Raw genomic sequence first — 20,962 nt, 5'->3', positions numbered from 1 at the left:
CAGCTTGCTTTACTTTGTTACTTGCATTGTACTTTAATGATGTTTAAATTTGGTAAATAGGAAGTTTTGAATCCTATTAACGCATTTCATGATTCATCTGCCCCAGAAAGTAAAAGCTAAAAAGAAATGTCTCCTTCTCCTCCTGTTTTATTTGCTTTCACGTTAAGTGGTCTTCTGGTGCTTTTGCTTTTTCATATACATACATACATACATACATACATATACATACATACATACATATATATATATATTGTAGGCCAAACATTGATTGTGTTATCTGTAGTTTGTCAAAATTCCACTTTGGTCCTTATAAAGTTATGTAGTTTACTAATGGTTGTAATTTGATAATAGCTTAAACCCGTCAGGTTTTTTTAACAAAATTATCATGTGTATGAGTGTGTGAGGGTAAATGTGTGAAAAAAACATAGAATTAGTACACCATGCCTCGAATTTTGTCTAAACTAAAGGTAGAAGATGAAAAAACAAGAATAAAAATCATTCGTAAACTACAAAAATTGTAGGATTAGAAGGGATAGTTTTTTTGTCATCAGTGATTTATCATCTACCCTCAACTTACCTAATTAAAAAGTTGTCTATTTTTTCATTCAATGTGCCTTGAATTTTATGAATTATTGCATGTAAGCCAACATTCTCTATCAAACACGGCGTATAAGACTTAAATCGCGACAATTGAAACTCCTGAGATCGAACTAGAACTTTGCCCAAACCACATGGACCAAAGTATGCTTTCCCCCATAAAATCATTGTCACATCCTTGTTCCTAACCTTAAGCACAAAAAGATGGTGATGTGATGAAAGAATTGGTTGAGAAGTATGGAGTTAGGTAGGTAGGTAGGTAGTTTCCATCTACAAAACAAACCTAGCTTCTCTGCACTCCCATTTCCCCTACACTCTCATCCTCTCTTATTTGTGCGGTCACGTTAACATTTTATATTACTATTATTTTTTGTCTTATTATCTATATAAAAAAATCAATATAAAATATTGATATGTTTTAACTGTGATCACACAAAATCGAAGAAAATGAGAATTTATGAGAAGTGGGAGGGTAGAAAAGCCAGGTCCTACAAAACTGAACACCCTGTCCTCAGGTAGGTGGTACACTCTCTGGTCATTTCAACCCATAAAAAAAAGACCACTAGTCGGGAGAGTTCAAATCTTCTGCACTCAAAAGTTTTTGTGATCTCTTTGTGAACTATTTCATTTGCTGACATATGATTATATATTTAAATTTCACTTAAGAGTTTTAATTCTTCAACTTATCTTTTCAACAAAATAAATAAAAAAAACACATCTCGCTCAAGTAGATAAATAATAGAAAGGTCGCACCGAATTTTGGACACCGAAAATTTGAACTCTGGCTTGGGAATGCAAACTTCTGCTTTTTATATATTTATTGGGGTTGACAACTACATGTTAATGTCACCAGTTTCTTTCAACAATTTATTTATTTATTATTGTTGTTGTTGTTGTGTGAAAACTGAGATTCTTGTAATTACATGCAGATGTAGAAAGCTTAGGATATAATATTATAATGGTAGAAAAGAGGTTCCAAGTAGTTAAGTGGTTACGTGTGCTGGATTTGTTTACACTTTGCTTCCTTGTCTGCTTCCTTGTTGCTGCCCACATGCTTCGGCCTTAGAACAAGGATTTGCTTTACCTATAAAATACATAAAAAAATCATGCATTATATGTGCTTGGGAAGAAGAAAGTTTTGTACTTTTAAAAGCAGTGTGGATTTTGCAAGAGAAATAATTTTTGCACATGCTTTTTTTTTTAAATTTGAGACTGAAATAATTATCAAACCGTCTTTAAATTTTTCAGTTTTGCTTTCCTTATATTCGGTGGTGTATTCTCCTGTCATGTGGAAAGAATTTGAAGAAAGAAATAGAAAGACACTATGGATCCATACAATACTGTCAATATATTTTTTTTATATATATAGAAACATTGTAAAATACAACAAACCCTGTTGTTGATAAACTCTTGAGTGCAAACGGCCAAACTACACACAAAGCTCCCCATGCTCTTTGTATGTTGGTCTCACTCATTCTTTTGTGTCTGGTGCCCTATACAAACGTCCAGACACAAGAAACTCTCCCTATAATGACTTAGAGGCTAGATCCCACGCAATATTGTCAACACTTTTTATTTTTTTTATTTTTTTTTTATAGAAACACTACAAAATACAACAAACCATGTTGTTGATAAATTCTTAAGTGCGGACGGCCAAACTACACACATAAAGCACCCCATGCCCCTTGTATTTTGGTCTCACTATACTTTTGTGTCTGGTGCCCTATACGGACGTCTAGACACTAGAAACTCTCCCAATTATGACCTAGATCCCATGCAATACTATCAACACTTTTTTTTTTTTTTTTTTTATAGAAACACCTGTAAAAATACAACAAAGAACAAACTCTGTTGTTGATAAATTCTCAAGTGTGGATAGTCAAACTACACACCCAAAGCACCCTTGGTCTTACTCATCCTTTTGTGTTTGGTGCCCTATACGGACGTCCGGACACAAGAAACTCTCCCTATATGGTCTATAAAGAAAAAATAATCAAATACCTAAACACAAGAAATAAGAAAAATAAACAAAAATTACTATGCTGTTATTATATTCATGGACACCTCACATTTCTTCCAGGACCTCCATAGTAAAAGTAAGTTCCCCACACATTATTTCTTCCCTGTCTTATATCATAACAATTAGGGTGATCAGCCTGGAGGTGGAGATTTGCTAGTGGGAGCAAATTGTTATCCCAATCCACAACCTGCAAGTTTCTGAAATAAGATGCTTTTCCAAACCCTGCTTCTGCAAATTGTCCACTCCCCATTTGTGTCGATGTGTGGTACCCTCTAGATCTGCTATTTACGATTTCACCCCCAAATTGCACCATGCTTGCATGGCTCCTCAGGTGACTGAACAGGAATGCTGGCCAGTATCCAACCAGTAGGCCATTTCCAAATTCTAGCCACCAATGTCCATGCTTTGGATCCTGCCAAAAATACATGATTTCATGTTGATTAACTCTGTTTTAAACAAAAAATAGTTGTGATCAATTTAGCTTCTTTTGTCTTGCAATGTTTTCCTTGACTACATAATGATGAGTTTTTGGGCTTATATGACTGCACCAATATACTTTTTTTCTTGTCTTTTGATTCTCTTTTAATTTACCTAATTTAAATTTTGAAAAATTATAGAAGAGCGCATAAAGAGAAAATAAAAGCAAAAAGAAAACGACATGCAGGATAAAACCATAATTTTGTGTGATAAAGCTTCAAAGCCAGTTGGAGGAGAGAGAATAAACATGTAAATAATACAAATGCTCTTTTAAATAAGAAGAGATTTTTCAATGTAACCGGTATACGAAATGGTACACCACATATCATTATACAAATTGTGAGATATGTGTGCTAAAAAGTTAATAACTTAAAAAATAAAATTTCTCACTACTCCTATTAAAACACGTGATATACCACTTATATTTCCATCACAACTAAAAATTTCTTCTAAATAAAGCAGCAAAGTTGACACGTGTGGGATGATCTTGGGGAAGTGAAGGAATCTCACTCTTTAAATATAAAAAAATCCTTGGGGCAGTGAAAGAATCTCACTCTTTAAATAGAAAAAATGAAAATATTTTTATTCATCACATTCAAGTAATACTTTATTTATTCAATGTACAGATCTCAAAATTTAAACTTATCATAAATGAAGTGCTAAATGTTATCATCACTTAAGAGTGACGAGTAAATATATCCTCAAATAAGAAAGAAATAGATCGATTGAAAGGTATGTTTGGCCAGGTTGTTTATACAAGTGGACTAGATGAAAAAAAATTCGAAAAAGGTTTTTTTTTTTTTTTTTAAAAGAAAAATTGGCGAAAAAAACACTTCTTGTTTTGGCTACCTTAAACCTGAAGGTAACAAATTGAAATTTCATATAGGAAAAATTATACATAAGACTAAATTTATCTAAATTGCGAAAAGGGGATGGAACTTAAGCGAAAAAAAAAAAAACACCCCTTTAGCCAAATTAACTAGTAATATGTCCATATTTTTATCATCTATTGACTTGAGTTTATTTTTGTTTTTTTTTTTGGATTTGAATATTGACTTGAAAAACTCACCTTCCAAACCATCAAGCCAATGTCAAATTGTCTGCTACCATAAGAGGACCTTGGGGAGATTGCTGCCCCAATTGCAATTTTATTATTTGTTTGGACAAATCCAGAGCAAAGCAAGTTGTAGCATCCCGTTGCTTGATATGCATCTGTCTGAAATTATATATTAAGCAACAAAATTAGCACTAATCATACTTTATTTCCTCATAATTTATGTCTGTATTCTTCTCTATGCAGAAGAAAAAAGAAGAATTTAATTAAAAATTTTAATAAAACTCACTGTCCAGTATGTAAAGAATCTTGGGTAATTATCTCCATACAACTCTGGGCTAACCTGGAAAAAAAAAAAGATAATGATAAATTTCGCAATTAATAAATATTTTATACAAGCGATATTAGGAGAAGGACTAGACGACGATTTCCGCTTAAATTTTTTAAGAATCCAAGAAAAAGACAAACCTGCCATCCAGCTTCAATGGTGTTGAGATCATGGCCAAAAGAACCAGAGATAACCCAAATCTGAGACAAGCTAAATTCATACTGATCAGTGACACGTGGCGTCCACACATTGATGCTGGCCTTTGCTCCATAGTACTGATCTCCATTTACAAACACAACCGCATGCTGTAAAAATCCAACCCAAAATAAAGTCAACATATTAGTAGTTGACCATTGAATTATTGGACACCATTTAATAGCTCCGAGCGAGATGACAGTAGGCTGCTTTTGATAGTACGATGGCATACGTAGTGTGCAGTTTTAGTCGTCTAATATTTTATTGAGTCGTTATTAACAAACGAAAATAATTAAAAATTAAAAAAAAAATAACAAACCTCATGGCCACCGCCTGAGGAGTCTCTCCTCACATGTCTTCTCGGCTTTCTGCCGAATCTTCTGATGGAGCTTGCTCGTAAAATGTCTTTCTCTCCGGTCCGCCGGATCGGTACTGTTCCTTGTGGACATGATTCACCTGAGTCTGTCCATAGCTGATAGCTCTCACCTACTATATCTGTGCTGTTATGGCTTTTGGGCCTGTCTGGTTCCTCCTGTAAAAGTAAAATCATTGTCCTAATTAGTCCCTTAATCATAAATTTACAAGTTAATTATCCCAAAATTGACAAAAATAGAAGGGATGTGATATTCACACCCTTCTTTTTATTTCTCACACACTCTTTTAATTTTTAGCATTGAATGAATTGAAAAATATCAAGAGACAAAAATTAACAAAAGATGTGTGTGAATAGCACATCTCAAATAAAATTGAGAAGGGCTATTGTGGAAATTACCAATGGCTTCTTCCCCTTGAGCTCAGGATGATCAAAAGCTGGTTGGAGATGAGATAAAACACAATCTATCACATCACCATCTGGACTCTGCAAAAGAAATAAAAAGAAGAATCCAAATCGTTAAATCTCAAAAACAATGAGAACGTAAATGACTGTTTGGTTTAACGACACTTAGTTTGCAGTCAAAAATAAACAAGAAGCCAATCAAGAAATCTCAAAAACAAGAAAATGTTAATAACTATTTAGTCTAGCGGCGCATAATTTTCAAATCTTATGAATGACATTTTGTCCTTCTCTATTTGTTTATATTCAATAAAGAGTGCATAAGGAAAAAAAGAGAAGTGCGAAAATCACTTCCCAGCTGAAAACTGCAGACAAGAAGGAAATGAAGATTTGCAAAGAAATCACTATCAAAGAAAAGGGAAATGCCATGCCTGAATAGTCTTGACAGCAGGCTTGTTGATTTTCTTTAAATATGATTGGACTTGGAACCCCGTCAACTTGTTGATCTCCGAGCTGGTCCGAAAAGTCCGATTGGCCGGGGAGGGGCGCGGTAGGCCGGAATCCAAGACAACTGGGTGGGACAATGCAGGAGTAAAGAGAGAAGAAGAAGCAACAAGAAGTAAGAGAACAAGAAGCATGGAGACGAATGAGAAGGAGGTGGAGGTGTGAGAATAAGTAGGAGGAGCCAGTTTAGAGGAATGTTTGGGTTTGATTAGTGGAGTAGGTTGTTGTTGCTGCTGTCTCTGTCTACTGTTTGGTACAAAAACGGAATCAGAAGTTTGTGTTTGGTTGCATTGGACTGGTTGTCTAGTTGTTGTTGTGTAGTGGGATATCACATTCCTCAGTTTTGTCCATGGAAGTTGTGGTGGATTAGGATTAAAACCTTCTTCTCCTACTCCCTTCATGTCCTTACAAAACAGAAGCAACCATCAAAGATGTGAGAGTCTGCCGCTGCCACTGCCAGCCAGCTAAGTTGTTCGCTTGACTCACTGCCTCACCATTTCCAGCATATAAACAACTCCCTCTCTCTCCCCCTTTCTCTCTCTCTACAACTTCTGAGGAGAGAGATTCTTGCGTTTTTCTTGGTTTTTGGTGGTCCTGACACCTAAGAAAAACTTGCAAGCATGAGGATTTTAAAATAGGGGAAGATGGGTGGGGCTGTACTTCCCCAAGTTTTAACTATTAGGGCTTTGGTCAAAAATGTTTTAAATTCTTTTCACAAAGGGGGGCAAGAAAGATACGGGTGATTCAAGTTCAGGTTTATTTACAGAATGGTGAGATATGCGACTGCTTGAGAGCTAAGTCAAGTAGTATGGCTAGCAAGTGACGGCCTACGGGTTGTATGCTTTTCTTTTTGGCTAAAAGAACGTCGTTGCTTCGCAAATAAGCTTCTCAAAGCTCCGTTTCATAGTCGGAAGCACTTTTAAACTTCCGTTTTGAATATAAAAAAATGTCATGGATCCAAATGTTATTTTACGCGATTGTTATTACACCGAATTGCATTTTAGCATTTTGTACTTACTTTGCATGCGCATTTGAAGTATTTTAATTCTCGTCTCTCCTGCGTTTACAAAAGCATGTGTATTGATCATTCCAAGTCCTGATTTTTCATGTGTTTGTTTATTTCTTTAATTCATGACTTTGTTCTAAATAAATAAACACGTCATGATATTACTAATTGTTAGAGGAACTGCACGATCAAGGAAAAGAATCTTTTTATTTTACAATTCTGAAAGCTCATTCCATGTTTGGCCCTTGCAGCATCTTTCCAGTCTCATTATTTCATTTCTTTTTATCTAACTATAATGTTCAATAAACAAAATGACCTATCATGGTGGTGTTGTCACCAGTTACCACTAGGAAGTGGAACAGTTGGAATGCACAAACAACCTTACATTCTTAAGTGTCTTATACACTGTTCTAAAAATTTCCGCCTAGCGCGACGCAAGGTGGTTGGCCATCATCTCAATTAGTTTCTAGGGGTTTGAAAATTAAGAAAGGGTGTCTAAAGCTACCTAGGGGCCTACCTTGCCCTTCTAGACCCGCTTAGGTAGTGACTTTCATTTAGACAGAAAATAGATAACTTTCATTTTGCATTTTATTTTTTCAATAAATTGTAAGAGACTTGTTGAATATTTGGATGAACACTCATTATATATTTGTTCCCCATGTTTTCCACATGTTCTACTGCTCTATAATCTATATGTCATTCTAATTAAGCATAAGTAGAAATTTCTTAATATGCTATATAATAAATTTAATTAAAATTAATAAAATCGCCTGGACCCCTGTTTGTCGCTTGATTAACACTTAGTGCTTTAATCTTATATATTGATCATTCAAATTGGACCATGAAAATTACAACAACAAAAAAAAAGAAAAAGAGAAAGATAAGTTCCCACTTTACAATTGGATAACTTCTTTTGACTACAAAGACTTATTGGTAATCAAAAGATTCCTGAATTACTTATTAGTTATGACAGAAAAGAGAAGAAAAAAATATGGTATTGTAATTGGTTAGATCAAGTGAAAATTTGAGGAAAAATTCTGCCGCATGTGATTCTTGTGCTCTCTCAGCGCTTAACTTGCTAAATTGGTGTGCCTTATTGTTTGTTTACTGGATGGTCAATGCCTTGAAATTCATCCAAAATTCAAAAAGTCAATGATATATATAGTTTCAAGTTTTTAACTAAACAGAAACTTAAAAAATTTAAACAGAAAATGTTGGCAAAGCTTATTAAAGTATCCTAATTCTAACTAACTAGCCCTCTCAGCTAAATTAGTAAAAGTAAAAACGATTTAATCTGCAACGTAATAAAATGAACTAGAATATGTATCCGCAGAGGAACGTAGAATTTGCGAACTAGCCACAATCACCGGGTCAATATCTACTTCACCCAGGGCAGATCAAATTTATTGCAGAATTTACCAAGGAAAACGGTGCATATTGATTAGATGGGTCACGGTACATATTGATTAGATGGGTCCAATCCTGAAATCCATGTATTGATGTCATAATCTATTGATCTTGAGTAACTGACGCCAAAGGTCAAGCATGTAAAAGCCTAGTATGCCGACAATTTGTGATGCCATATATGATGCATCCCAATAACCCTCCAATAGAGAATGGTAACAGAATTACTGTTGGAATTGATATTCTAACTAACTTCAATTTTGGTGATTAACCAAACTTTCGGAAGAAGATGTTAGGATTAATTTTGCATGTAAAACTGAGTTGATTCTGACCATTCATGCTTGTAGAACACATAAAACATGGACATAATGATCCACCCATTTGCATGTACACGACCAATAGTAACAATCCGCATCTATACCTTTGCTAGCTTAATGTCACAAGAGATTACATAATCTAAACTCTATAATAAGAGCTTGAGGGCCACATGTATATACCAGTCTAATGTGTAATCATATTAGGCTCAAAATCTTGGAAGTTATTTGTCTTATCATACCAACGTCACATAATGTTAGTAGTTGATGTGTAATTATACTAGAAGTAATTAACTAGATTGTACTTTAGAATATGATACTAATAAAAATACTCATGACACAAGTGAATTCAGTAACTCGACCTAACAATATACCGAAAATATGTCATTACCGCTTTTTATTTTAAGGTAGGATTACCAATTACGATTAAAGTCAAAAGATTCCTACCTAGACCTAGTAATTTTGTAATTATACCATATGAAGATATGAATCTCTAGGGCACTAGTTTGTGGGAGGCAGAAAGGTATGGGCCCTTTGCGCTTTGGCTCTCTTTCTAAGGTCCTGGTCAAGCAAAGGTGCTTGCCACTTTCAAATGGCCTCCCAACTCCTTATCACTGTTTGTTAATTATACACCATGCATTCTTTAAAATTCTCTCTTCTTTTCAGAAAAGACCCTCCACTAACTCACACTCCCAACAACCTCTGCAGCAACCAGTATGAAGAATATGTATATATATTGGTCCAGCCTCTAAACCACGCTCATTAAGTACTTCCATGGCCCTCCCTTCTGTAAAGGCCTCCCAGAATTGATTCCAGCTACAAATTTAAATATATATTATATATATTTATGTGAAAAGAATACTTTTTTTTTTTTGAAATTTTACATGGTTGAATTTTGAAGTAATCGAAAAGATTAAGATCTCTTAGGGTGGATTATATCCTATAATTTTAGGGTTTGTGATTTGTGCTGGTAATCCATAAAGTTAATGTCATTTCATGGCATAAACTATATAAAACTGTTAACTTTTTTTTTTTTCTGGTGCATAATACTGTGTCACTTGACTTGGAGTGAAAGGCTGCCATTCTCGTGCTTTTTGAAAGGGAGCACCAACCGGCAAAAGGACAATTAGTTACCATGTAATTTTTCGTGGGGCTTGCTAGCTCGGATTATGCTGAGATTTGCTCTAATTCTTCAAGCTTGGTGTGATTAGGATGATATAAAATTGTACTCAATGTCTCCATCATCTGCTGTTTGTATTGTTTGTAGCAGAAGGCACGCACCAGCTGGTAGATTGAAGATTCTCTTGTGAATTGTGTACATGTAGTTATTAAGGAATGAAAGAACAATATAATATAATCATAATTATTCAATGATTAAGATTGCAGGTTAAGAGAAGGGAATCTTGTATTATGCAACATTTGGGTTCAGTTTGATCCCAATGTTTCTAAATATTGGCAAAATACAAACTCTAAAGTTACAAATTGTTATATCATTGATCCTTCATCTATTTAGTTGTCAAGTTAACTTTTGTTTTGTTGTCATAGCACTTGGAAAGTTCATTGTTTGTTTAAATGGATGCCCGGCCAATAAAATGCGAATTACGGGAAAACTCTAACCTTCTAAATATGAAAAATCACCCATCTATCGTCAACATATATAGCATTTATGTTAGCAAAAGATAGGTCCATCAAGTGTTACATCAAAAAACATATATTGACTTGAGATTTAAACGTGCACTTGGAGTAATAGTATAACAATTTGTACCTTAAATGTTGTTTTTTGATCGCGTAACTTGAATGATGTTTTTTTTTTTTTTTTTTTTTTATTTTTTTTTTTTTTTTTTTTTTAAATTGAAAATATATGAACCAAAATGGTACAAACTGAAAAAAAAATCCCATTGGCAAATTCACCAAATTTCTTGACCTAATTTTTCAGCACCCATCATGAGACAGTCCATTTTTAGCTCAGGAGACATATATAGTACAAGCACTAGCAAGCTAGGGTGAAGTACTGAATGCGATGCTTGCTTACCAAGCATGAGTATCTTGTCTTAAAAGAGAAGTGCCTGCAGAACATAATGCAGCAGTAAGCTATAGTCCCACTACACACACACACACACACACTCATATACATATATGAATGATGTTTTTTGATCAGCGTAACTTGAATGATGTTTTTTTTTTTAAAAAAATTGAAAATATATGAACCAAAATGGTACAAACTGAAAAAAATCCCATTGGCAAATTCACCAAATTTCTTGACCTAATTTTTCAGCACCCATCATGAGACAGTCCATTTTTAGCTCAGGAGACATATATAGTACAAGCACTAGCAAGCCAGGGTGAAGTACTGAATGCGATGCTTGCTTACCAAGCATGAATATCTTGTCTTAAAAGAGAAGTGCCTGCAGAACATAATGCAGGGGTAAGCTATAGTCCCACTATATATACATACATACATATATATATATATATATATATATGTATGTATATCTTAGTGCCTACCTTGAAGGTTGAAGATGGTGATGGTTCATACAAATTCATAATCTGATATAAATACGGTGACCATGTGATGTTTATCTTGTATAGGAGCTACACTATTTTACACTATTTATATATATGAAAGAAAAAGTTGAAATTATTTGCCTTTTTTAAAAGGAAAACACTTTAAACCTTCAAAGGTATGATGGAATTGTACAATGTAGGGACTATCACAGTCACATGGGTAGCCACCATCGCCACAAAATGTTAGAACTTATATGGGTTTTTATTTTTATTTTATTAAAAGTTTGACAGAAAATATGGGTTGCGGTTTGGAGGTCAAAAAGATTTCTTAGCATCATGATTTACCCAGAAAAAAAAAATGAAAGAAAGACCAACTTTGAATTCTTCTGAGAAAACTGGTCTGGAAGACTGGAAGTGCTCAAGCAACTCAAGTACTAAAACCACTATCGGTTGCTAAACTTGACATTTTGAAGTTAATAATCATACTAATCTGGGAACAGGGCTACCCATGATGATATATAGGTACAGGTTTTCAGTTGTGCTTTATTGACTAACTAAAAAAGATGATCCTAGCTGAAGTGATTAAAAACTCAAATACTCATGCACTTAATGTCCTACATTTGAATTCCAAAAATCGTTACACATAATATTCACTTTAGCTTTTGTCTTTGCTCTACAACGTGCTTGGAGAGCTCAAACGGTTAAATTTTTTTATCTCTTCATTCGAGGTCCTGTCTTCAAATACCCTTTTAATTATCGTTTATTAAGAACTTTTACTCCTATATTTGAGGTTCTGTCTTCATCTTCGTATACACCCCTCCTCATTATCCTTTTTTTATGAACTTTTATGTATCACCACGAGTTCCTGTTTTCAAATCCCCCTTCCCCATTTTCGTTTTGCATAAAGGAAAAGGGAAAGCTCCAAGATATGTGAAAACGAAATTGTCGCACATAATATTCACTTTAACTTTTATCTTTGTTCCAAGATTGTGGCCGCCCTTCACTTTCCAGCTTTCAAGTATTTGGTACTTTTAGAGTTTTTCAAAAATTGGTATTGAAAGAAACATTCATGGAAGAACAGATTCTGAAAATAAACAGATTAATTTGTACAATCAGTGGAAATGGCCTTAATTAAGGAAATATCCATTTGTGCAAAAAGCATGAATTCTTTCGTAATTTTACGTTCAAAAATAAAAGGGTGATGCTGTCTATACATCCATTTTTACCTCCCACACACTTCCTGTTAATTTCTGTGATCCAATCTTTTTTCGATTTGACGACCAAAAGGATGTGTGACAGGTAAAAAATGGGTGTATAGATAGCACCACCTAAAACAAATCTTTCAAATTCGACTCTGGAAGGATCGATTAAAAGATGGACCAATCTGTTACAGTCTATAGAGATGCTCCATATTGCATGAATCTCTTGCTCATTCAACGGTGGATTGTATCACAAGCAAAGCATAATCCTCTCCTTTCATCTTTGTAGACGCTAAAAAAGAAGCATCTTCACATTCTTTAATAATTCTCTTTTTATCTCCACAGTTGAACTTTCATCTAATAAAGCAACAATGGAACTGATTGATTGTTGAACTACTTTGAACAACCATATATCTCAATTAGCTCCGCTGTCGTGTTTGATAATGTTCGTAATGGCTTCCCTATAGGCTTCTCGTTGTAATTAACTGTCTTTCGTATATAAAAAAAAAAATTAAGGACTGTCTCAATTGGTCTTATTACAAAAGAAACTTTCAATTGTCGGCAATGAGGGAAGGCATAAGATCGGCAGCGGAGCCCTCTTGCAGTGGGATAGTTCGCCGGATGGTAAGCCTTCCGAGAAGCCTTATGGGAGGATTTTCGAGAGCAGTGGGGCACGGTAGACACCTCATAGGAATAGGATCAGGAAGAAGAACTCAAACCCTGCCATCAAACTTTCCAATGCAGAATCCAGAAGAGCCTCTGATCCTTCCAGAAGTATCGGCTTCTTTTCTAACTAGCTTCGAGCAGCAGTATGGCACCATGCATCCGTTCTTTTATGCGTGTAGTTTTATGGACGCCTTAAAGATGGCAGAAGATGAGCATAAGTTCTTGTTCATTTATCTCCACTCACCGGAACACCCTTTCACACCGTCTTTCTGTAGGGAGACGCTGTCTTCGGAGGTGGTGGTGCAGTTTCTTGATGCTAACTTTGTTTCCTGGGGAGCAATTGCAGATGGAGAGGAAGGTCTTCAAATGGCTGCAACTCTGCGTCCTACTTGCTTTCCATTCTGTGCTATTATAGCTCCCGTTGCTGGTGATAACATAGCAGTGTTGCAGCAGGTTAATTGAAACCTTAAACTTGAAGGATTTGAATGAACTTGTCATCCATTAGTTCTAGATTTATTATTGAATGCCCAAATTTGCATCCATCAATGCCTATATTAACAGAACTTCCCTGCTACGAGATGTCACTGTGACGGTATCCTAAGTGACTCAATGTCATGTGACACAAGCTAATTAAAACGTATCATATATAATATTCACTTGAGATGCCGCCACAGTGACACTCCCTTTGTAGGTAAGTTTCTCTCTTTAGTAACAACAACAGTTTCAACTTCCACTACTAATGATAAGGATACTTCAACTCTCTTTGTTCTCTTCTCTGTCCATGTTTAGATGGAAGGGCCAATTACCCCAACTGAGCTGGTGGGGATTCTGCAGCGGACGGTGGAGGAACAAGGGCTGGCGTTTCGCAGTTCAAAGGCCAAGAAGGCAGAAAAAATAATGGCAGACCGCCGTCTAAGGGAAGAACAAGATGCAGCATATCTTGCAGCTCTACAAATAGACGAGGTTTGTTTACACTTCTTTTGTATTAAAGGAAAATTTTCAGCAACACCCCTAAACTTACGGTTTTACTTTTGTCCGTTCAAGTGGGGAAACTAATAGAAAATGTAATACATTTAACGATAGAGGGAAAATTGACGCGTTTTAAAATTTAATGGAGCTCAAAACCAAATAGAAAGTCTTAGAGGAACTCATATTCTTGCCTACTTGCAGGAAAAGGAGAGACTAAAGAATTTACCTCCAGCTGTTAGACCTCATAAACCAGCAGAAGCCCCAAACAAAGCAAGTCATGAGAGGCTTCAGAACCATTCTGCCAAACAACAGCATGGAAAAACTAGAGAGGCTGCCATTGATCCTCAAGATCCTCAGGCTGCCCGGATACTGATAAGGTTTCCGAACGGCGAAAGACGAGAGCAATGCTTCTTGTGCACTGACAAACTGCAGGCAGTTTACAGATACATTGATTCATTGGGTGTTCCTGATATAGGAGGAAACTACAGATTGATATCAAGCTTCCCAAGAAAAGTGTACGGAGTTGATCAAATGGGGATCACACTCAAGGATGCTGGCCTGCATCCAAGAGCAAGCCTATTTCTTGAACTTGTGTGACCGATCGATATCAAGTTGAATTATATTTGTATAAAAAACTTAGGCAGATTATCAGCTTGCAACTATATTATTATTAATGATCAAGATTAATATTGGGGTTAAGGAGAGGTGATTCCAAATTGATCCAACCTTTTAAAATATTCTAAACAACTACTTAACGCTTTGAAAATTTAACATACGTTCACTAATGTTAAGTGATGACGTGGACAAATATTGAAGCACATTATAACTCTCAATTATTTATAGAGCTTCGAGTCCCCGAATTAATCACTTTTGCAGTTTAATTTGGCTTAAATGTGTCGAATTAGGGACTAGAGCTTCAAAAAATGACGATCAATGAAAACCAACTTCAATATTTGTCAACATCATACTTAACGTATGTGACCTAATCAATGTCAAATTTTTAAAACAATAGTTATTGAAAATGTTTTAAATAGTTATGGCCAATTTGAAATCACCCAAAACAATGGGTAATTATCTGTATTTAACTTTTACTATATGTATCGATATCATACCATGTAGAAATATGATTCATTGTATTAAGTTGTGTGAAGTATTACAATATATAAGGTTATATCAATTTCTATTTAGATTGAAATTTTACACTAATTACAATCGAAAATTACATTCCTCCAATACAAACGATAATTATTTAAGCATCAAGATTATGTATTCTTGTAATACAAACGATAATTACGAAGATAATTCTGGATGAATTATCTCTAATTTAACATAAGGCATCCGCCCCAATGTCGTTTCTTTTCTAAATCTATTTACCAACCAGTCCTCTTGGACAAATAGCTTTTTTTTTTTTTTTTTTTATGGAACTTTAACGAAAAGTTTTTGATAATGTTTATTTTAATGAAAAATCACATTTTTACACTAAAAAGTTAATCATACCGCTATCTACTTTACCTTTTATTTTAAAACTTAAATTTTCAAAGTGTTTCATTAGCTTTTTTTTTTTTTTTTTTTGGCTACGTGGCGTCACAGTGAGATGCCCTCATCGTCCTCCTACCAAGATCCGCGATGGGATTCAGCGGTTTGGGACCACTTAATCAGAGAAAATGGAGCTCCGTAGTATCTGTAATCCCCTGCGTCATCTTCCCGTGCTCTCAAATTGTTCCTACCAAATTAAATCCTTCCCAATTCGCACTTTCTCAGTTCGGAGCTGCCGCTTAGACGTCAACGAATCACACAAGGTCAGTGCACCTGCAATTCCCACTAACTCGGGTTTCTGTTTGGTTTCTGAGAAAATGTGAGAAAGTGACTGAGAAAGTTGTAAATTATGGTTATTAGATATGCCAGCTGAGTTTTGAAGTTTGTATGTTTGGTTCACAGTTTGTGGATCAGAAAGATTGGAGTTTTGAAGTTTGGATTCTCGGAAAATGTGGGAAAGTGGCTGGGAAAGTTGTGAATTATGATTCCTAGATATACAAGTTTGAATTTTTAAAATTTGGGTTTTTTAATTCACATTCTGGGGAGCATAAAGATACAATTTTTTTTTTTATGTTTCTTAATCTTTGGGTTTCTTACATTATCCTGAACTCTGTACTCTGTTTGGATACTCGGAAAATGCGGGACAGTGACTGGGAAAGTTGTAAATTATTATTCTTGGATATGCAAGTTTGAATTTTGATGAGCATAAAAACAGATTCGTATGTTTCTTAATCTTGTTCGAATTGGTTTTGCTTGCATTGTATTTTGAATTGCTGATAAGAAAATTGTGGTTGTTCTTATCTTCTGTGCTTCGAGAAGTTGCAGCTGGTTGTGGAAGTGAAGGAGAAGCTTGAGATGGATTATCGAAGTCTTCCTGTAGGGAAAAATGGGAGAGATGATGAGGATATGATCCTCTGGTTTCTCAAGGACCGCAAGTTTTCGGTCGAAGATGCTGTTGAAAGATTGAATAAAGCAATTGTATCCTTCGCTAGCTCAATCAATTGCATAATTTGCATTAGTCATTGCTTGAACATGTTCAGCATTAGTCGTTGCTTGAACATGTTCAGTCACTTACATTTTACGTTGGAAAAGTTCGTTCCTTTTAGATTTTTCACACCTTAAGCAGGAAAGGTAATTATGAATACAGTTTCTTTTTTGGTATTTCCCTAATCATGTGATAGAAATGGCGTCAAGAATTCAGAGTGTCCGAATTGTCTCAAGATTCAGTGAAGGGTATAGCGGAAACTGGAAAAGCTTATGTACATGACTTTCTCGATGTTAACGGCAGGCCAGTTCTCATAGTGGATGCTTCTAAGCATCTTCCTGCTGTAAGTTTTATTCTTTTGGTCATGTCCGACTCCATACCATATAAACTTAATATTCTTGTGGTGTTGCATACCAATTTTAATCAACAAAATAGTGTTAGTTTGTACACCATGTCGAAAATTGTGATCAATCTTTTGCCACTTTTGGCTTAGTTCAAGTTTTGTATGGTACATTGGTAACTGTACAAAAAGTGCCACAGGTGCATGACCCGGTTGAGAATGAGAAGCTCTGCGTGTTTTTGATTGAGAAGGCGTTGAGTGCCCTTCCAGAAGGGAGCGAAGAAATACTCGGAATCTTCGATCTACGAGGGTTTGGTAGAGAAAATACAGATTTAGATTTCATAACATTTTTGGTAAGCTTTACGAGCCACCTGCTGATTGTTCCTTTGACTACTTACTTTAAAGAAATTAGCTGTTTTTCTTGTTGCTGCCTCTGCTTGTCATGCATCATAATTAAAGAACTTTGGTCTGCTAATCAGATTTTCTCGATTAGTTACATATTAACCGTCAAGACGATTATATGATGCCCATTGTGAGTTGATTCCTTATCTCTTGCAGTTTGATATTTTCTACTACTATTATCCAAAGCGATTGGGCCAAGTCCTCTTCGTGGAAGCTCCGTTTATATTCAAGCCAATTTGGCTGCTCGCCAAACCACTGTTAAAATCGTATTCTTCGCTGGTATGTATTGCAGTTAAAGATGAATATCTACGTACCATATTGTTCAAAAAACCTATTCTGGGTCAAAAGGAAGTTTCATAATGCGTTCTGTACTGGAACGACATTCGAATTTGATACCTTTAGTATGTGCATATCTAATTAAGAGGAAGAGGATATCCGACAGAGTTCTTGAAAGTTTTGCTTTAAGAAACTCCTCCACCAATTTGTGTAAGAGAAAAGGAAAAGGGGAACAAGTAAACAACCGATGTAGCGTTACAAACCAGAAGCATGCTTAGCCACGAATTTCTGAAAGTTTATTCTACTCCGTGACGTTAGGCAAACTATTGAGGTTTTCTACCACGGAGTTCTTAAATTTTTTCTTCAATGTGGGCTGTCAATTAAGTTACGAAAGTGATTAGGTGTCTATTGTGAACCTGATGCATCCTCCCTACCGCTACTTTCTGCAGTTTCATTTGAAGTAATTGTCTTTTGTTATCTGTCTGCTTTCATTTCATTTGAAATTGTCTTTTGAAGGTGAGGTTTTGCTCCGTGGAGACCGTCAGGAAGGAGTACTTTACAGAAGCAACGGTGCCAGCTAAATTTAGAGACTGAGAAATGTTACTCTCAAGTTTTGACTTGATGCACTATAGTACATGTTTTTTTGTAGAAATATAACTGGCTTTCAATGTAACAATTTTCAATTGACAAGAAGCGTCGTGCTTTTGAGTTTCGGTGATCCGTTAACACAGAAGCATGTAGCATATGTATCACAATTTCTGTATTTATCAAAGAATTTTCACAGTACGTAAAATCTAATCCATCATCTTCTGTTCTCTTACTGGCAAAGATGCCCTAGCTGCACCCTTCTTGCCGATCATCGGCAGCTTGACTTGACTACAATACACAACCAACAGAAGAAAAAGAAGTAAGACAAGTACAAAAATGGGAGATGATGCAACCTCCATGTTTAGGGTCAAAATGCTAGTCCGAGATCGAATTGTACTCGACCATAAATACTCTCCTTCGACCAGGGCAGCTCCTAATGTCCAAGTAACGTCTGGAGGACCAAAAACGATTGTTTTGTCACCAAGACACAGAGCATCCTCAACGAGTGATGCCATGTAAGGTACCCGAAAACAATATTGCCAAGCAAAATAACCATTTTGTGAGATGCTGGTTTGGTCAGACCATGATTTGGAGCGTAGTTGCTGGCCTTTCTCCCATATCTTGGGCAAGGTGGCTCGGCCACTCAAATTCAACTTGTCATAAACAGCGAAAAATCCAGATAAGGCGTGAAAGCGAGCTGTGGGGTGAACAACGGCTGTCAAATTCACCATTTCACTGCCTGTGACAATGAGCAGGGAATCAATTACAACTGTGATATGAATCCTCAAAATCAACTTCAATGAGAAGGAAAAAGAAAGTAAACAGAGTAATGCAAATAGAGTTATAACGATGTAATGAACGAAAAAAGGGGAATTCGAACTTGGGCATGCAAACAGCCAAACTGAGACCCGCCTTTCACCCAAATGAACATAAATTTTTTCTGAGATATATTTCTCCGCGAAAGTATGTGACTTTTCGACAAAGGAAAGACTTTGTTTAACTGAATGAGTCGAGTCAAAGTGCATAAAGATCAAAATTTTGAGAAAACAAAATAATTTGTAGCTGGTGGGGAATGAAAGGAGTACTTGCCATTATCAGAACATGACCTTGTTCTTTGTTCTGCGTCAGATGTGCTTGAACTGATAGCAGCTGCCCTAGCAAGTGTTCTGCATTGCTCCCAATCCGGTGCTCCAACCAGATGCACTGAAGGAAATTTAGTTTCTTGCAATTGGCCAATGACATTTTCTGATCAGCACCATTTTGTCGGACACAACCATAGCATGTATAGTTTTGGACCACATCAGTACGAAGACAAGGATGTCTGATCTCTAATACACCTGCAGCACTTTCTCTGCGTTGGCTCAGCATAGCAACTGTCCGATCAAATGCTTCATTTAATCCGAATTCTGACAATGAGTAGGCTAAAATCTCGTGTTCAACATAGCCAAATTTTGATCTCAGCAAGTTTGCATCTTCTCTTGCACCATCAGTTTCCACTACAACCTGCAACGATGAACCTCCCAAGTCAAGAAGTCCCAAAGTGGGCGACCTTGAAGGATTCTGAAAACTACGGCTTTTATAATTTAGAGCAACCCAACCATAATAAGCTTCTTCTTTGCCACTCAACACCCTAATCCAACTATTTTTGTACAAAAAAGAACATGCTTTTAGGACGGATTCGATATCATCTAAGACCTGCCTAGAATCCTCCACTGCCAATCTCCTTAATCCAGCAGTAGCTAGAACAAAAATAGGAGTCTCTCTGCGTCTTTCGGAAGGAACCTTATGTTCAGCCAATGTAATTAGTGGTTCCAAAGACGCTCTTACTCCTGACAAGTTTCCAACAAATTTATCCAAACCAGGCTCAGTTTGCAGACAGTGATACTTACAGCTCTTGAAAACCATACCCTTAGTTGAATTATCCGGATAAGAGTACAACAATGTAGGCAATTCCTTACCACTAACACCCGTTACCAGCCACTCGTACACGTTAACTCGGGTACCCGTGCTTCCACAATCAACCACCACAGTAAAGTATGACCTCTTAGATGCACTACGGCCTTTCGTGGAGTTAAATCCGAAATACGCACCAAAGAACAAGAGCATTATAACTATGATCACAATACTTGTTTTAAATGCCTGTTTATATTGAGTAGATCCCATGATTGAGAGCTTAAGTTTTGAAGGAGATTTGGGTTCCATAGATGCATCACTAACAAAAATGCATCCCAAATTTAAGAACAGCTCTTTCACGCTCACTTCACCTTCAATTTTCCGTCAAACCCCACTTCGAAATACACTGATTGTAGGATTAGAAGAGAGATAAGTTTCGAATTAATGTTGAATCCCTTCTAATCCCATCAATGAAAAATCATTCACCTCTACCTTCACACAGACCTTGAATTATGATCCGTTCCAATCCAATCCAATCCAATCCAATCCAATCCCGGACACCAAACGAGCCCTAAATGTTATTGTTACAAGTCAACTAGGAGATAGCACAATAGTCTAAAGTTGTAAACCAATCAATGTCCTACTTCCTTACTACTCAATTGATCAAAATCAAACCCAAATCGAAAACCATTCAACTGAATGTGACCTAATCGACATAACTTTCGCGATCTCAATTCGATGAAACAAAATTGAAAATAGCCAGGCAAAGCTGCAGAAAAGGTCATGCTTAGTAAGCAAATTTCAGTGTGTAAATAAAAAGTGAGCCGGAAAACCTATAAAATCAGCATTGAACAAACAAATCTGTCATGCCTTGTTCGATGCCAGGATTGGATTGGATAATTCGCCAGATTCAATCAGACAATCCTAAA

General features: G+C 36.0%; 4 protein-coding genes across 6 annotated transcripts; 2 read left to right on the top strand and 2 right to left on the bottom strand.

Annotated features, from left to right (window-relative positions):
• Positions 1-2,612: 2,612 nt before the first annotated feature.
• LOC137711155 (protein neprosin) lies at positions 2,613-6,776 on the bottom strand. Its single transcript, XM_068450363.2, has 7 exons — positions 5,878-6,776; positions 5,444-5,530; positions 4,991-5,203; positions 4,617-4,781; positions 4,438-4,491; positions 4,164-4,310; positions 2,613-3,029 (listed from the first exon to the last, which is right to left on the bottom strand). Exons 1-7 carry the CDS (start codon positions 6,349-6,351, stop codon positions 2,652-2,654), a joined length of 1,518 nt encoding a protein of 505 aa, XP_068306464.2. The 5' UTR covers positions 6,352-6,776; the 3' UTR covers positions 2,613-2,651.
• A 5,992-nt stretch (positions 6,777-12,768) lies between these two features.
• Positions 12,769-14,712, top strand: LOC137709761 (plant UBX domain-containing protein 10). The gene is made up of 3 exons (XM_068448744.2): positions 12,769-13,497; positions 13,834-14,007; positions 14,215-14,712. Exons 1-3 carry the CDS (start codon positions 12,943-12,945, stop codon positions 14,608-14,610), a joined length of 1,125 nt encoding a protein of 374 aa, XP_068304845.2. The 5' UTR covers positions 12,769-12,942; the 3' UTR covers positions 14,611-14,712.
• Positions 14,713-15,575: 863 nt separating this feature from the next.
• On the top strand, positions 15,576-18,345 carry LOC137710675 (uncharacterized). 3 transcript variants are annotated; one of them, XM_068449771.2, is made up of 6 exons: positions 15,578-15,812; positions 16,375-16,527; positions 16,731-16,877; positions 17,075-17,227; positions 17,433-17,555; positions 18,069-18,345. In XM_068449771.2, exons 1-6 carry the CDS (start codon positions 15,678-15,680, stop codon positions 18,144-18,146), a joined length of 789 nt encoding a protein of 262 aa, XP_068305872.2. In that variant the 5' UTR covers positions 15,578-15,677; the 3' UTR covers positions 18,147-18,345. The 3 variants fall into 3 exon arrangements, with proteins under 3 accessions (XP_068305873.2, XP_068305872.2, XP_068305871.2); XM_068449770.2 differs by having other exon boundaries at positions 16,369-16,527; XM_068449772.2 differs by lacking the exon at positions 17,075-17,227 and having other exon boundaries at positions 15,576-15,812; positions 16,369-16,527.
• LOC137710674 (putative apyrase 7) lies at positions 18,291-20,490 on the bottom strand. Its single transcript, XM_068449768.2, is given in 3 exon segments — positions 18,291-18,875; positions 19,226-19,391; positions 19,394-20,490. Coding segments are annotated over 3 exon segments (1,644 nt in total). The 5' UTR covers positions 20,343-20,490; the 3' UTR covers positions 18,291-18,346.
• Positions 20,491-20,962: the final 472 nt, after the last annotated feature.

This window comes from Pyrus communis, chromosome 6, assembly GCF_041283825.1.
Source record: "Pyrus communis isolate YQ-2024b chromosome 6, ASM4128382v1, whole genome shotgun sequence".
In the NCBI taxonomy this organism is placed as follows: domain Eukaryota; kingdom Viridiplantae; phylum Streptophyta; class Magnoliopsida; order Rosales; family Rosaceae; genus Pyrus; species Pyrus communis.
The sequence above is the reverse complement of the archived record's forward strand: the minus strand, read 5'-3'. Positions and strand labels throughout refer to the sequence as shown.

Excerpts from the sequence above, each read along its gene's own strand:
- LOC137709761 (XM_068448744.2), top strand. The coding sequence starts at position 12,943 with ATGAGGGAAGGCATAAGATCGGCAGCGGAGCCCTCTTGCAGTGGGATA. Across the intron at positions 13,498-13,833 it reads ACATAGCAGTGTTGCAGCAG|ATGGAAGGGCCAATTACCCC; the intron begins GTTAATTGAAAC and ends GTCCATGTTTAG. Across the intron at positions 14,008-14,214 it reads CAGCTCTACAAATAGACGAG|GAAAAGGAGAGACTAAAGAA; the intron begins GTTTGTTTACAC and ends GCCTACTTGCAG.
- LOC137711155 (XM_068450363.2), bottom strand. The coding sequence starts at position 6,351 with ATGAAGGGAGTAGGAGAAGAAGGTTTTAATCCTAATCCACCACAACTT. Across the intron at positions 4,492-4,616 it reads CCATTGAAGCTGGATGGCAG|GTTAGCCCAGAGTTGTATGG; the intron begins GTTTGTCTTTTT and ends TTTTTTTTCCAG. Across the intron at positions 3,030-4,163 it reads TTGGCTTGATGGTTTGGAAG|GATCCAAAGCATGGACATTG; the intron begins GTGAGTTTTTCA and ends TATTTTTGGCAG.
- LOC137710675 (XM_068449770.2), top strand. The coding sequence starts at position 15,678 with ATGGAGCTCCGTAGTATCTGTAATCCCCTGCGTCATCTTCCCGTGCTC. Across the intron at positions 15,813-16,368 it reads ACGTCAACGAATCACACAAG|TTGCAGCTGGTTGTGGAAGT; the intron begins GTCAGTGCACCT and ends TGCTTCGAGAAG. Across the intron at positions 16,878-17,074 it reads CTTCTAAGCATCTTCCTGCT|GTGCATGACCCGGTTGAGAA; the intron begins GTAAGTTTTATT and ends AAAGTGCCACAG.